Source organism: Amborella trichopoda, chromosome 3 (genome assembly GCF_054954075.1).
Source record: "Amborella trichopoda isolate Santa Cruz 75 chromosome 3, AtrichopodaSantaCruz75HAP2 v2.0, whole genome shotgun sequence".
Taxonomy (NCBI): domain Eukaryota; kingdom Viridiplantae; phylum Streptophyta; class Magnoliopsida; order Amborellales; family Amborellaceae; genus Amborella; species Amborella trichopoda.
The window spans coordinates 47,692,352-47,709,344 of record NC_142338.1 but is presented as its reverse complement, the minus strand read 5'-3'; the positions used below and the strand labels follow the sequence as shown (position 1 = coordinate 47,709,344).

General features: G+C 38.5%; 1 protein-coding gene and 1 pseudogene across 1 annotated transcript; one reads left to right on the top strand and one right to left on the bottom strand.

Moving 5' to 3' along the window:
• Positions 1–3,102: 3,102 nt before the first annotated feature.
• On the bottom strand, positions 3,103–3,226 carry LOC148782919 (U6atac minor spliceosomal RNA; annotated as a pseudogene).
• Positions 3,227–6,335: 3,109 nt separating this feature from the next.
• LOC18443830 (cellulose synthase-like protein D3) lies at positions 6,336–15,074 on the top strand. The gene is made up of 5 exons (XM_006854011.4): positions 6,336–6,738; positions 8,299–8,721; positions 9,229–9,761; positions 11,719–12,523; positions 12,956–15,074. The coding sequence occupies exons 2-5, from the start codon at positions 8,386–8,388 to the stop codon at positions 14,705–14,707; spliced, it is 3,426 nt and encodes a 1,141-aa protein (XP_006854073.1). The 5' UTR covers positions 6,336–6,738; positions 8,299–8,385; the 3' UTR covers positions 14,708–15,074.
• The last annotated feature ends 1,919 nt before the right edge of the window (positions 15,075–16,993 follow it).

The window sequence follows — 16,993 nt, the reverse complement described above, 5'->3', positions numbered from 1 at the left end:
GGTTACAATTATGTACATCCATACCATGTGAAAATCTAAAAGCTTGTGTGTCACATAGTTCTAATTTTTTTTTTTGAAGTTTAAATTTAATTAATATAATAAATACAATCATCTAATTTCATATTTAAAATTAATTTTTAAAAATTAAAATTAATTGTGACCACGTTATATCAAAAATAGATTGCCCCATTATATACTTTTTTTTAAAAAAGATTCAATCATGCGGACGGGCTTGGAGGGAGTACAAATACCCTTCCAATGGTTGAGATTGATAGGGCCCAATCTAATGGCCAAACATTAGTCCACGAGGGTACGTCAATGGTTAGTTTTCATCTCCGCTGTACATTAATAAGATGGACGGTGGTTAGCGGATGTGTTGCCCGTCTGTCACTAGCATCTATCCTCGAATAGACCAGCGGTACCCATTTCCATCAGCCATTTGACTGGTGCCACGTATACGCCGTAACCCAATGGGTCCCGACCAGGTTCAACCCTTGCTCTTCTGACGGTTACTTCTTAAAAAGAAAAACTCGAGAAATTTTTGCTTTTTTTTATTATTGTTCAAGACGAAAACAACCCTCATGAAATATGTAATTCCGAATTCCGGAAAGAGCCCAAGAAGGTCCGCACCGAAATTTCAACACTTCATTGCGGTTTTGGGCTGAAGTTTCGAAATGTTTGTACATAGATTTGGCCCAAGGCTAAAGGAAAAAGTTTATATAAAGTTGCAACTTTAAAATGTAGAATTACATACTCACCTCATAAATCTATTGTTGAAAAAACTTCTCATTGATCATCTCAACATCGAGATGTATGAATATGAAGAAAAAAAAGATTTAGAGTCCCCAAAATATTACATCTTGCAATATATTTTCTAGACAATCATTTTTCAATATTTTTATATGTTTATAGATCGACTTGATCTTGACCATTTGTGGAGTTTAGAATGTTATAATTAGATATGAAAATAGATTTTGAGATAATCCTAATAATTTTTTTCACCAAAATTACATGCTATGATAAAATTTGGAGGCTCGTTTTAATTGGATTGTTTAAAGTTGCAACCTTATAGAAACCACACCCCATGCTAAAAGGTGAAAAGATAAAACATTATGCCTTGTTTAAAACAGTATTTGAAAAATCGGTTGAGTCAGCTCGGGCTCGGGTAGTGGGTGAACCTGAGTTGTTTCGAGTTGAGGTTCAACTCGAGGATATTATAAAAAGTACAAAAAAAAAAATTATAAAAAATAAAAAATCTGTGTAATTGTATATATTTCGTATATATAATCCGGGATGAAAATTTGGACAACAGTGATAGTGGAATGGGCAATATCCTTACGAGGGAGGACATAATCTTTTGGCTGAAAATAATGGGCAATATTCTTACGATGGAGGACATAATCTTTTGGCTGAAAATTATGAATAGCAAAAGTATGATGCTGTTAGCACTTGAATCGACCATAAGTTTCTAGATTTCCAATGGCCTCCCAAATCATAGATGTTAGAAATTTTTGGTGAAATTTAAGAAAAATATAGATATTTTTCAAAACTTCAAAAAAACCAAGAATGTTAAATTATATATGTCCATAACCAACATTGTTCTTTTTAAAACCCAAAATACTTTTCACAGCCCTAATATGGTTGTGATGCCGAATAAGTCCATTTGGGGGCTTTTAGGCATCAGGGCCTTATCAACATCACGGTCCTAATATGGTTGTGATGCTCAAGGCTATCTCACGGGTGTACTTTTGGGTGCATCCAAGGCAACAAATGCGATGCCTTGGGCATCACAAGCTCTTAGAGGGTTGTGATGTCCAAGGGCATCACCACACGAGGTCCCCCTAGCAAACGCATTTTAAGTAGACAAAAATAGTATTGGGTATGAATGTAATTTATATAAAAAAATGGTAATCTTTGTATTTTAAAAAAATATAGAGATGTTTTTAATAATTTCCCTTTCTTTGTTTGAAGGCTGCATTTTATAGAAACCCTTATTATTAAGGGTGATCATATTTTTAGACCACTAAATAAATCATAATAACAAAATATCTCGACAATGAGAAATAGTTTATATCCATGATGTTAAAATAAGTACATGTACCCTCCTTTGGAAACTTACTTTTTTTTAAAACACTTGCTAAATCCTTGAGGACTCAATTAGAAGAATTGGACTATAATCCGAAGCTATAAAAAAGCCACAGTGCCACCACAGTTCATTGCAGCTCGAGGTTTTTGAGAACGAGAGTAACCCATCATTAAATAAGGGCAGCAATAGGCTCACTGAATAACTAGGGCCTTGACCATAAAATGCCACAGAAGGGCTAGGTTAAGTGCAGCGAGGTTGGGACCAGGGCCACAGGTACTATATGGCCTTATGTTTTCCTTAAATTTTTGGGTCCTGAATTTTCCCTAATTTTTCTTTGTTTTTTTTCCTATTGAATACGTTAGGCTTGTCCAGCCCGGCTAGAACAGGGCTGGGCTAGGCCTAAGGGGCCTTTGTCTCAGTCTAGGTGGGACGGGGCCTGAGCTAGGCCTACAAGGACCAGAGTGGGGCTCGATCTAGGGCTGGCCCGGCTTGTTGCCAACCCTATAATTAAAGTCTTGCCTCTGGTGAGTCAAACATCCTTATCCATCACCGTTAATCACTCCAATTTGACTGTGATGCATCTATTTGTCCTCGTATGTATTGAATTGTTTAGAAACACTCGCCTTAAGGAAAAGAGACATTTTGTCATTATAACGGCTGCTAATGGGTCCGGGCCAGCCTATGGGCAGGCTTGGTGGATTTGGATAATGGGCCCGGAGTATTTGTTTGGGTAAGGCATGGGCTAGCAGGAGCCCAACCAAGCCTGCATGAAAAAAAAAAAAAAAATTGGTAGGTAAAAACTTGGGTAAGATCTGTAGAGAAAGTTGTTAACGTATAGATATGGATACATGTCATATCAGTAGGGATATCCATCTGTATGGATACATATCTTTTGATAACTTTTGATAAGATTAAGTGGTGTCTATCCATAACTGTTACTATCTATTGGCCGTATATTTATATGGGTCTTATATATTCTTTATCAAATTGATATACAAAGAGTTTTCTACACTATTATGAAATTCTAACACGATCCACCTCAAATGAGGTGGGACGTATGTATTCCGTAACAAGGAAGCCCGAATGCCATTCCCGTTCCTTACTGTTGACATGCCAAAGGTCTCTCCTTCCAACGAACACATGCATGAAATATTTGAAAATGTATAATTACATAGATTAAACAAACTTCTTTCCATATTTACTATGCCAAGTCTGAACTTACCCAAATTTATTTTTTTCATGTTCTTGTTCTTGTTTGTATTCTTTTATTATTATTATTATTATTATTATTATTATTATTATTATTATTATTAGAGTAATGATACTATGAGACCCTCCCACATCCATGTAAGTAGGATCTCAAATGATCGCCAATAAATTTTGACACAGATCTCTAAAAAAGTTATCAATAAACCCATTCACCTAAGTGATAACTTTTTTAGAGATCTGTGTTAAAATTTAATGGTGGTTTATTTTATTATCATTTTGTTTAATTTTTGCCCCGATAGAAGAGGTCACGTTTTTTAACATTCGGTACCCTAAGAATACTCCGAGATTCAATTTTACCATAGGGGGTGAACGAGGGAAGTACTCCCATGGGTATATAGAATCTTTTGACTTTTAATGTTATCATTGTATAAAAATTAAAGGACAAACCTTATGAGAGCATTTTTTTTTTTTTCCGCAAAAGGGAAAGTATATGATGAGACCATTTACCTTCGGTACAAGGTGGTCACAATTAATGTTGACCATTGGATATGAAATTGGATGGTTGCATTTATTTCATTGACCAAGCTCAAAGTTCAAAAGAAATTTTCTTGAACTTTTTGTCACACCTAAGCTATCAGATTTCACATCGGATGATTGCAAGTAATTGTTACCTCCATGTACGAAAAGTAAATGGTCTTATTATATACAATCCTGAAAAAAGTAAATGGTCAATGAAATAAATGCAACCATCCAATTTCACATCCAATGGTCAAGATTAATTGTAACAACCTTATACTAAAGGTAAATGATCTCATCATATATTTTCCCTATTACCAAAAAGGTGTGGTGTCTATAAGGTTGCAACCTTAAACAATCCAATTAAGGTGCACCTCCAAATTTTATCATAATATGTAATTTTGGTATAAACAATTCTTAGGATTATGGGAAAACCTATGAGCTCATATCTAATTATAAAATTTTAAAACTCCAAAAATGGTTACAATCAAGTAGATCTATGAAAATATTGAAAATGGACGGTCTAGATAATGTGTTGCAAGGTGCACTATTTTTGAAACTCAAAATCTTTTACTTTTTCATATTTATACATCTCGATGTCGAGATGATCAATTAAAACAACTTTTTCCAATGGATTTTTGAGGTGCATATGTAATTTTACATTTTAAGGTTGCAACTTTATATAAACTTTTTTCCTTACCAAAATCCCATAATATCATACCTAATTTGTGTTTTTTTATTTCAAAATTCCCTAACTTTGGATTTGAGAATCCGGCGTTTTCAACTTAATTTCTTCTTGCCACATTTTTGCCTCCTATATGCTTCAAAAGATTAAAAATTTTGGAATCTCAATATCAAAAGTTTTTGCTTTGGACAAAAAAAAATCCTAAAAAATAAAATAAAATCTGATTCTCAAAATCCGATCAGAAGAAAAAAAAGAAAATGGGGTGATCCATCAACCTTTGGATTTTGAGAATTTGAAGTGGTCATTGGAATTTCCTCTGTAGGAACAGAAAAACTTAGGATTTTGAAAATCCAAAATTGTCTTTTACATTTTCTTTCAATGGAAAAACTTTACATTTTAAAAATCCAAAGCGTTTACTTGACATAAGAAGCATCAAGATTGGTTAAACTTCGGATTTACAGAAACCAAAGTTTGGCCCACGAACGCACCCAAGGGCTTTGATAACCTTTGGATCTTTGAAATCCGAAGTATAGGTATTTATATCATTTTTTTTAAAAAAAATGAACAAATTGGGTATGAGTGTAATAACTTGAAAAAGGGGGACTTTTAATGTAACAATAATTTCGGAGGATATGTGCATTAATTATTAAAAAATAAGCCCATCAGTTTTAATATTCTTTTTAGCATCTTGTATTAAAGAAGGGTGAGGTTTGAATAAGGCGCCCACATTATACTGTAGAAGTAAGTGGCACACTAAAATTTACTTGGAGATGTAGTAAAATTTGTGATGGCTTGAAAATCTATTTTTATTCCTAGTTATGAAATTTAAATTTTTTAAAAATGATATTGATCAAACAAATATATAAACACTTAAAAATCTTAAAATAGACCGTCCAGATAACTTGTTATAAAATGCTCTATTTTTAAGACTTTGAAACTCTTTTTTTGTTTTCTGAAATCCCCATATCACGATGATTAAGTGGAGGGTTCTCCAGCATCGAATACTCTCTTCTAGAGGATTTTAAAGGTCCACCTTAATTCAATAACATAAGGTTCTAACCTTATATAAACCGTCTCAATCCAATAAGGGAATTGGGACTTCTCTATACCAAAAGGTAAATAGTCCTATTGTATCCAATCCGTCGGTGATATTGATACATTAAAAGGTGTATTTCTATAATTTTTTCTTTATTTTTTTTTATTTCTAAAAAGTGATAGGCGTATTTCGGTAATTTTATCTTTATTTTTTATTATTTCTAAAAGGCAACAGGTGTATTTCCGTAAGTTTCTCTTTATTTTTCTTCTTCTAAATGATGGGTTTTCCATGTCATTTGAAGAAAGGGAGGGGTTTTGTGACTTTCTCCGAGAGATTTCCAAGGATAGCTTGCATTCTTTTTCCTCCGACAAGAATATACGCAAATTCGCCGGAGACATAGGGTACGCGGGTGGCATTTAACGTTTTGTTAGGGATATAAACCTCGTTACCATTTTCCCCTCTACGCAAACCCAAAACCCGCTATTTTTAATTACAAAAATAGCAAACAGCCGAGCAAAGTCTCTCTTTCTCTCACTATCGGTACAGTCTCTTTCTCTCTCTAGTTTGCGGCATTGCTCTGCATCTTCACAAGCCGGCACGCCATTACCACACCACTCCAAGCTTTCTCCCATTTAAAAAGATAAAAAAATCTTTGTTTCTGAGACCAGGTCTCTTTGAAAGCTTCTTTATCTCATACATCGATCGTCAACGTCCATCTCAGCTTGAGACGGTTCAGATCCTCCAGCTTCTGCTCTGTACACGCCATTAAGATCTCGTCCAGTGCTTCTTAAGAAGCCCTAGTCTCCATTTCCCATAGGATTCTTTAGTTGCAGAGAGAAGAAGCAATGTTATGATCAAAACATGGCGTTGAAAATGAAGTATTTTTTAGTGTTGAATACAGTGACTTCTACAAAACGCGTTTTGTAGAGCATTAAGTGAAGGGACCAGGTCCTGTTTGAAGGCTTCTCATCTCCATCGTCACCGTCTGGCTCATCTTCTGAACGGTTCAGATTTCTCTGTTCCCCGCTCTATATGTGCTTTTAAGATCCATTTGAGCATATGAATGAGCCCTAGGGGTCTGTAGTTGCAGAAGAAGATGCGTTTTTTTATACAAAAATGGCTAGCCAATGAAAGATTTTGACTGTTTTGAATCTCCGGAGCTTACCCCTTTATTTCAGGGGTTCTGGAGCCGATCTGTACAAAAAGGTAAAAAACTGCTTTAGAACTCAGGCTAGTGTATAGTTTTCTTTCCAAAAAATGGAAGGAAAGTCTGGAATTTGGTGTGAAGTATCTGGTTTTTAGTGAAAAGTTAGTGTTGAATCTTCAGAAGGAAGGAGATATTGAGTTATGAGATAACTAAATTAACGCCGTTTTTTTTGTCAATTTTGGTATTCTTTATGTACTTTAAGCCTTGAAGTTGAGATTTACTACTCATGCTTGGATTTCACTTTTGATTTCAAGGGATCAGACTAAACTATGCACTTTTGGCCAGAAAATGCCCATTTTCAAGTGTAATTTACTATGACTTTTCACTGGAAAGGATATCCAACTGCATTTCTCAAAATTTCTTTTGATCAGTGTTTCTTTTCACAGATTTTAATCTCTGCAATATGCGTTTATTGTTCAGTAAAAGTGATGTATCTTTTGGTAGCAACAATATGGATTTATTTTTAAAATCTCGTGATGCTTGTGGCATATAAATATAGGAAATTTAAGCAATATCTTTGCCTGAACTACTGATGTTGCTTAACGTGAAACATCTCTTTATAGCGTTAAATAAATCGTTTTTGAACTATAAATTGCTAATTTCACCGAACCTTGTTGAAATCAATGGAGATTGTCTGTTCAGTTTGCCATTAAACCCCAGTTCAGGGTTTAATTTTTTGGGTTTCCTTTTCCTTTTGGTTTTTCTTTCTTAAGAATTGAGGAACTTTGTGATTTGTTTTATTTTATTTTTTTTGGAATTTTAGTGGAATGTTCTACTGCCTTTATCCTAAGGGAAACATCTAATGAAATGTAATACCCCAATCATTCTGATCTGTAGTTGTAGAGTAGAATCAACAATTGATTCTTTGCTTTGATAATTTACAATTAATCAACATTTTGCCTCCCAATATACAAGTCTGCTCTATGTGGCAGAAGCTTAAGGGTTGGTTCCTTGCGAAATAGTAGAAAAGTGTTCTATGTGGTGGTACATGGTTGCTTTCTGTAGGTAAACTCTGGAGTGCTGTTTTTCATTCAACTTGCTATTATTCTTCCCGAATGGGCCTAATTTTGCCTATGCATGGCATAATGCATACTTGATCATGTTTATATTAGAAGTAAACTGATCTCACACACGACTATTTGTGTGAATAAAAAGATCTGATTCATCTATATAACCGTGATTCATTTATAAAACCTGACTGCTCTAGTTTGCATGTTCTGCTTTCTCCTTCAGGCACATGTCTTATAGCATGTTTGTGAATGACTAGATTATGAACTTATACTAAATTGTAAAGCAGAATAGCTTTTCTAGTCTGATGTTTTGTCAGCTTGTGTGGCTTTTGAATCCTGACTGGCCCATCTTTTTTAAAATGAACCCTAATATGTCCATTCAAATGGCTCAAAACATGGTTATAAATATAACAAGAAAGATGTTTTGAAATGCGACCCATTCAAAGTGAAAAGCGGGTAATAGGTATTTGGTAAATCACTCATAGAATCAAAGATTTTTATTATCTTGTGTACTTCATCTTGATCAATCAACTGCTCTCTCTGCTACAGGTTGATCACACAGGATACGTGTTATCTTAAAGTTGGAGAAACCTATCAAATTCTCACTTTGCTTATTGGGTCAAAGCTGCGAAAGCCATGATGAATTCATCGGGTTCTAACTCATTCAAACCCAGTAGATCCATGCGATCGAATGGTGACCCAGAGCTTCGAGCAAAGCCACCTCTTCCCCCGACTGTGGCCTTTGCAAGGAGAACCTCAAGTGGTCGCTATGTGAGTTACTCTCAAGATGAACTCGACATGTCAGGGGACCTGAGCTCAGACTATATGAGTTATACGGTCCACATACCACCGACCCCTGATAATCAGCCCATGGACCCCACCATCTCGGCCAAGGTGGAGGAGCAATATGTATCCAACTCCTTGTTCACTGGTGGTTTCAACAGTGTGACTAGGGCTCACCTCATGGACAAGGTATGTCCAAGTGCTGATACTTTATTGATGTATACGTAATTCGTAAATACTAGAACATTTTTTGTGCTTATGTATCTGTAGTACGTTTTACTGATTTCTTATTTTATATTCTCTTGTAATTTGGGGTATGCTATCTTTTCTAATGCAGCAATGCTACCTGTTTAAAACCAGGTTATCAGACTCGTGGGAATTTCTCTCGAAAGATTTCAGTGTTTTGGCATTCTTAGGAAAACTTGTAGAAAAATTTCAGAGGAAACTGAAAAATGAAATGGATTAAGTAATGTAAAAATTTAAAGAATAATATATCCCTTGTTTATTTTCTCAATTTTAAATTTCTTTCAAATGCATAATTTTTAATCTACTTGCAATAAAGTTTTCTTGTCAACTTGAATTTTCATCTTAGCATAAATAGTCACTATATGTGATATTTGTAAAAATGTGTCAGTTTTGTTTTTGCTGCGACAATGATCCAAGCCATTAAATTTCTACTCACCTCATATTTACTAGGTGATCGATTCAGAATCAAGCCACCCTCAAATGGCTGGAGCCAAGGGCTCCTCATGTGCCATTGAAGGGTGTGATTGCAAGGTCATGAGCGATGAGAGAGGAGAAGACATACTCCCTTGTGAGTGCAACTTCAAGATATGCAGAGATTGCTATCTAGACGCTGTAAAGACAGGCGGGGTTATATGCCCTGGTTGCAAAGAGCCTTATAAGAATGGAGGTGACTTAGAAGAAGTGGGTCTAGATTCAGAGAGGCCTATGCATTTGCCTCTTCCACCAGCTGGGGGAATGTCGAAAATGGAGAGGAGGTTGTCTTTGATGAGATCTACAAAGTCTATTTTGATGAAGAGCCAAACTGGTGATTTTGATCATAATAGGTGGCTTTTTGAGACCAAGGGGACTTACGGTTATGGAAATGCTTTCTGGCCGAATGATAATGATGGGACTGGAGAGTCACCATCAGAGCTGACTAGTAAGCCATGGAGGCCCCTGACTCGCAAGCTTAAGATACCTGCTGCTGTGCTTAGTCCTTACAGGTTGGTACCCATATCCCCGAAATTTCTTTATTTCTTTTTTCTTTTTGTTTTGCGCGAAAAACAAATATCTAGTCTCAGGGAAGAGGAGTGACTGAAGAGAAAGTAAACCCTATGCCAGTGGTTTATGTTATATGGTACACTAATGGGTGTCCATTTCATTTAATGGACTGTAGTTTCTGAGGATGAAAATTCACCTGATCATGGTTCATATGCATTGTCTATTGAAGGGAATGGATGGTGGATACTTTTTCCCAAAAAAAAAAAAAAAAGAAAAGAAAAAGAGAATGGATAGTGGATGTCCCATTGTCTCTACACTCTTGCTTTGGGTACTTCCTCCCCCCCCCCCCCCTCCTCCCTTGAGGGTTAGTTTATTTTCTACTTTTCCATGGATTGGCGCTTTTCTGAGAATGCATGCAAAGACTGGATGGGCTTTTGCAAGGCAGGCTGGTTTTCGGTTTTGGAGACAACAATAGAAAAATCGACTTTTTTTTTATTTTCTTTTCAAATATTGAATTAGAAACTCTGGCTGTTATTTTGAGAGGATAGCTAAAGTCTGATTATTCATAAGCCCTCTGTCTCTCTCCCTGGGCATCCGGTTTAGAGAGAGAGAGAGAATTTTCAAGAGCTAGGATGTTGTCCAAATTTTCAAAAGTTTGGAGTGGTTTAACCCCTTTTGAATAAATTAGTACCACGTTGTCTAAATTTCAACGGTTGGTTTAGAAGGCAACTACTTGGACTAGGCCATGGACAATTTGCCCGTTATTTCCAAAACCAATACAATGCATGTTGGCGCTTTTCCTTTTTTTTTAATCCTAGTGGGTCATAATTTCAGAAAAGTTAAGTGCTTTTAAATTTGGTTGGCTCTAATCACGATGAATAGTAGTATGAATAATCCGAATTTTGATGTTTGCGTTATTTTTGCAATGCGAGCCAAGAGAAAACCATAAACGTTTGTGGAAATGGGAAACTTTCGAATTTTAAACCTACTTCCAGACTCTACTATTTTGCTTAAGAACACTGGTAAACAAGTGCTGGATTCAATATTTCAAAATTTTTGTTTTCTTCGTGGTTCTTCTTCCAAAGCCCTTCCCTGTTTGTTGACACGAACAAAAAAATATCCACCTTTTTCTCTTTTCCCTCGAGAAGACTCCCTTGTTTCATTCGAAGATCCACCTTTTTCCCCGCGCCATGCATCTATCTCTCGTGGGTTGATCTGGGCAGCCCTTCTTGTGGATGTTCAAACTTGAAAGTTCACACGTCAAATGGCATGTTAATAATAATTTAATTTTAAAGCCTATCGAAAAGATAATTTACTTTGTAAAAAAGCTTATGGGCCGTTTGGTCGTTTGGCTTATTGGAGAGCTCAATGGGTATGTGCAAGAAAAGTTCAAGAAAAAGATTATGAATAAAGAAAATCAAATACAAGGGTTTAGTCAGAAATTATCCTCAGGAATATGTTTTTTATTGGGCTTGTTGCCATTTGTACTTTATCTTTTCAAAGAAATGTTGCCATTTGTGCTTTTGAGACATTAATTTGAGAATGCTGGGTAGAATATCGCCAAAACCAATCTTTTGGTCTGAATATGGAGTAAAATTAGCGCACTTTGTTAACCTGATTGTTTCTGGAAATGGCCCAAAAGTCGCTCTTCATTTCCATGCACGAATGTGATGGAAAACCCTTTTTTTTTTCTGAATTGAGGTAAAGATGCGACCTTTTTTGTGCACCTATTGGAAAAGAATAATAGGAAGAAAAGTTTTTGTGCACCTATTGGAAAAGAACGATAAGAAGAAAAGGAAAGGACGCTCTGAAATTTCATTTCTCCCTCTCATTTCAATCTCTGAAATTTCATTTCCCCCTCATCTCAATCATCTTCTCTCGACTGGCAACAAGGAGTAACTAAAAAACAATTTATCTGAAAATCTCTTTCTCTTTCTAACAATCATCTCATGCACGCAGGCTTCTCATCCTTGTTCGCATGGTCGCTCTCTCCTTCTTCCTTGTGTGGCGTATCCGCCACCCAAACCAGGATGCCATTTGGCTATGGGGCATGTCAGTTGTTTGTGAGCTGTGGTTTGCCTTCTCCTGGCTCCTCGACCAACTCCCAAAGCTATGCCCAGTCAATCGAGCAACTGACCTCCAAGTCCTCAAAGAAAAATTCGAAGAACCCGGACCCCATAACCCAACTGGAAAATCTGACCTACCAGGTGTTGATGTCTTTGTATCAACTGCTGACCCTGAAAAAGAACCCCCTCTTGTAACTGCAAATACCATTCTCTCTATCCTTGCAGCTGATTACCCGGTTGAAAAACTTGCTTGTTATGTATCTGATGATGGTGGGGCTCTTTTGACTTTTGAGGCCATGGCAGAGGCTGCGAGCTTTGCTGATTTGTGGGTTCCTTTTTGTCGTAAACATAATATAGAACCGAGAAATCCCGAGAGTTATTTTAATACGAAAGGGGACCCAACGAAGAATAAGGTGAAGCCAGATTTTGTGAAAGATAGGAGGAGGGTTAAGAGGGAATATGATGAGTTTAAGGTGAGGATTAATGGGTTGCCTGACTCGATTAGGAGGAGGTCTGATGCTTATCATGCTAGGGAGGAGATTAAGGCAATGAAGTTGCAGAGGCAGAATGGGGAGGAGCCAAGTGAGGCTGCGAAGGTGCCAAAGGCTACGTGGATGGCTGATGGGACCCACTGGCCTGGGACTTGGATGGTTCCGGGGTCCGAGCATTCAAGAGGGGATCATGCTGGAATTATACAGGTATTTTTCTCAACTTTTACCTGGAGTTTGTTATGCAAAAAGTGTTTCTAGAGCCTCTTCTTCAGAGTTAATTCTTAGAGAAAACTCGCTCTATCTTACTCACTCAACTTTTATCTAGAGTTTGTTCAAAAAGTGTTTCTAGAGCCTCTTCTTCTGAGTTTAGTTCTTAGAAAAAATTCTCTCTTGCCATATTTACTGGGGTTCCTATACAAGACAAGTGTCTATCTCCATACCTGCTATACCTCTTAGAAACCTCTCTTTCTTTTGCTACTTGTGGATGGAGGGAGTGAGGGAGGGATGGCAAGGGAGGTTTATTGAGGGAGGGAGGGAGGGATGGCAAGGGAGGTTTATTGAGGGAGGGAGGGAGTTCGGGATGCTTTGTACCCTTTCAATTGAAAAGCTAACTTCTCTACCAAAAATCTACCCTTTTAGGTTATGCTGAAGCCCCCAAGTGACGACCCATTGCTAGGCACTGCTGACGAGAAGCTCCTCGACTTCACGGGCATCGACACCCGCCTCCCCTTGCTCGTTTATGTCTCCCGTGAGAAGCGCCCCGGCTATGATCACAACAAGAAGGCTGGTGCCATGAACGCTCTTGTGCGTGCCTCCGCCATAATGTCCAACGGCCCCTTCATCCTCAACCTTGACTGTGACCACTACATCTACAACTCCCAAGCCATGTGTGAGGGCATGTGCTTCATGATGGATCGCGGAGGTGATCGCATTTGCTATGTTCAGTTCCCACAAAGATTTGAAGGTATCGACCCATCTGATCGATACGCCAATCACAACACCGTATTCTTTGATGTCAATATGCGTGCGCTTGATGGTCTACAAGGTCCTGTCTATGTGGGCACGGGCTGCCTCTTTAGACGAATGGCTCTTTATGGGTTCGACCCACCGAGAGCGACGGTGCACTCGGGGTGTTGTGGTCGCTCAAGAAAGGTAAAGGTGAATTCATCGACTAAGAAACCTGAAGAGACACAGGCACTGAGGATGGGTGACTCTGATGATGAGGATGCACAGTTGAATCTCTCTTTGTTGCCGAAAAAGTTTGGAAACTCTACATTCCTTTTGGACTCTATCCCAGTCGCCGAGTTCCAGGGCCGGCCTCTAGCCGATCACCCAGCAGTGAAAAATGGTCGACCCCCTGGTGCCCTAACCTTCCCCCGAGACTTGCTCGATGCATCGACTGTGGCTGAGGCCATTAGTGCGATCTCATGTTGGTATGAAGACAAAACAGAGTGGGGGCAAAGGGTGGGTTGGATCTATGGTTCTGTCACTGAGGATGTGGTCACAGGTTACCGTATGCACAATCGTGGGTGGAAGTCAGTCTATTGTGTGACCAAACGTGATGCCTTTCGTGGCACTGCTCCCATCAACCTCACTGACCGTTTGCACCAAGTGCTTCGTTGGGCTACTGGATCTGTCGAGATTTTCTTCTCTCGCAACAATGCGCTTCTCGCAAGCCCAAGAATGAAGTTCCTGCAACGCATTGCCTATTTGAACGTAGGGATATACCCATTTACATCGATCTTTCTCATCGTTTACTGCTTCCTTCCAGCTCTCTCTCTCTTCTCAGGCCAATTTATCGTTCAAACTCTTGATGTCATGTTCCTAGTCTACCTCTTGCTCATCACCCTTACTCTCTGCATGCTCGCTGTGCTAGAGATCAAGTGGTCAGGTATTGAGCTCGAGGAGTGGTGGCGTAACGAACAATTTTGGCTCATTGGGGGCACTAGTGCTCACCTAGCTGCTGTGTTACAAGGCTTGTTGAAGGTCATAGCAGGGATCGAAATCTCTTTTACCCTAACATCGAAATCGGCGGGAGAGGATGTAGATGATGAGTTTGCGGACCTTTACATCGTGAAGTGGACCTCACTTATGATAGCACCCATAACTATCATGATGACCAACCTCATTGCCATAGCAGTAGGAATTAGCCGGACTATATATAGTGTCATACCGCAGTGGAGCCGGCTTTTGGGTGGTGTGTTCTTTAGCTTTTGGGTGTTGGCGCATTTGTACCCATTCGCGAAGGGGTTAATGGGGCGGAGGGGCCGAACACCTACAATTGTTTTTGTGTGGTCTGGGCTCATAGCAATCACAATCTCACTCTTGTGGGTTGCTATAAATCCACCAGCTGGGAGCTCACAGATTGGGGGGAGTTTCCAGTTTCCGTGATGGATTGGGTCGATAAGATTGTGAAGTTCTATGATGGCTTGGCTCGATGAGAACTTGGGTAATGATCTATTAATTCGTTAATTCTTTCACAGCGGTGGGTATCTGCTTTCTAAAAGTACATTCAAGGTTTTGTTTTATTTATCCCTGTCGATCATCTTGGGCGGATTTTGTTCTTTGATCTGCAGCAGTGGACTTAATATGATTGTTCTTTTTTGCTGATTGGAGCAGATCTTTGGGTTGTCATTGTATTTATCATATTTAAGGTTGTTGCCAAAATCCTTGCAATGGATTGGACCTTTCTTCAGTTTTCTCTAAGTTTGCTCAGCATTTTAATAATATCAATGACAACGACAATAATAATTTATCATTTATTGTACTGAGAGCATGCCTAAATTTTTTTTCATATATTATAGACATGGCTCTATGTTTTTAGCTCCCCAAGGATCTTATGTTTGTTTGGAGGAATGTTTGGCTTTTGGAGCCAAACGTTCCTCTTTATTGTACCACTTCCGCACATCAAAAGAGGAAGTATTCTTGCATAGGAGTTCATGCTTCCCTCTTTTACTGCCAAAACAAGTAATGTTTGGCTTCCGTCAAAACCCATGTAAACCAGACATTGATGCTTGCTTAGGGTTTAAAGCATAGAAAAGGAAAAACAATACCTCTTCCCCTATATCTGTTGACCTAGCCCAGCGTTGCACCCACTTGTGCTCCTCACCCGGTCGCCTCTTCATCGTCACCTCCAGGCCCCTTGAAGCTCCAGGTCTCTCTCTTCCCTTTTGAAAATCTCACCCCCTGAAGCTCTCTCCCTCTAAAAGCTCGAAGACTAATGAATCTACATACGCGTTAGGCTTGGATCTGTCTTCACAGTACTGGGTGGGTACTTAGCCTTTCTCCCCTCTCCCCATTTCTGTTCTATAGCAATAACTTTCCTATCCTTTTAGTGCTGGAAGATATGATATACGGTCTTTCGGTATCTTACTGGCTTTTATGAGATGGGTCTTTGGCCTTTGTTTTTCTAACATAATGGTTTAGGTGTAATCGTTAGGTGTTTTTGATGATATGGGACTCGGAGTTGAGTCGGCATGCTTTTTGTAAGGGTTTATTTTTGCCTGGGTTTCATCAATTTTCAAATGTGGGTACTGTGGGATCTGAAATTTGTCATTCTTGTGCATGCTTTTGCAGAAATAGGGCTTCAGACTGTTGATCTAGAACATTAACTTTGTATGCATTTTTGGTTCTCTTGAGTTCTTAAATTTTCCCTTGGCGAGTTCTTCTATGGTTGTTTATCTATTGTTCTTCTGGGGTGAAATTCTTGTTGCTTCTTTTGTTGTCTTGAGAAATGCTCGTTCTTGGTATTTTCATAGATGACTCTCTCTCTCTCTCTCTTCTCTCTTTCTCTCTCTCTCCCCAGAGGTATATTTCTCTCTTCCCTATCATGTCTCTCTGTTCCCTGATTCTAACCTATGTTAGCAGCCTGTTATTTCTCTAGATATTATATAGTATTGATTTGTTGTTACCCTTATATTAAGGGTGGCATTGGGCCGGGTGGCCCAACCATAAAAAATTAGGGCCTGAAGGTAGGGCCGGGCCTCAGCCAGGGACTTGATAGGGCCAGGCCGAACGGAGTGAAAATCTTTTTGTACACAATTCATTTGCTATGAGGGTGTGGAAATGGGTGAGTCAGATTTTGATGTTGGAATAATAGTTCCAATACATGTTCATGACATTTTCTCAATTTGAGGACATGTCAGGACTAGGTAAAATGTTTTTGAAAATCATGAAGGGAGCTGTGGTATATGAAAAATGGAAAGAGCGAAATAGGATAATATTTGACGGTGCGGTATTAGGGTATGAGTGGGTGCAAGATAAGCGTAGAAGTAGCTGAGCGGGCATCACTTCTTAAGGAGCTTCTGGGAGTAAGTAGATTGGATTTGATGTATAAATAGAAGAGGTGGTGTGAATAAAAAGTACAGTCAAAGAAATAGTGGGAGTGAAGGAACCATCAAGCTAAACTTTGATGCAAGTTCACACATGAAGTGCTGGTCTTGCAGGATTAGTGAGGAATCATAAAGGAGTGGTACATAAGAGATACCTTGGACCAGTTGGGACTTCGACAGCCGATGAAATTGAATTGAGATTCTGCTACACGAATATGCGTATAAAGTGAATGTTGGGGGAGATTAGATGAACGCAACAAAATGGTGTAATAAGGAAATGAAGGCACCTCAGAAGACGAAAGGAATTTGGGCAGAAGTAGAAGATACTTGTAGAGGGATGGTAATA

Excerpts from the sequence above, each read along its gene's own strand:
- LOC18443830 (XM_006854011.4), top strand. The coding sequence starts at position 8,386 with ATGATGAATTCATCGGGTTCTAACTCATTCAAACCCAGTAGATCCATG. Across the intron at positions 9,762-11,718 it reads GCTGTGCTTAGTCCTTACAG|GCTTCTCATCCTTGTTCGCA; the intron begins GTTGGTACCCAT and ends TCATGCACGCAG. Across the intron at positions 12,524-12,955 it reads ATCATGCTGGAATTATACAG|GTTATGCTGAAGCCCCCAAG; the intron begins GTATTTTTCTCA and ends CTACCCTTTTAG.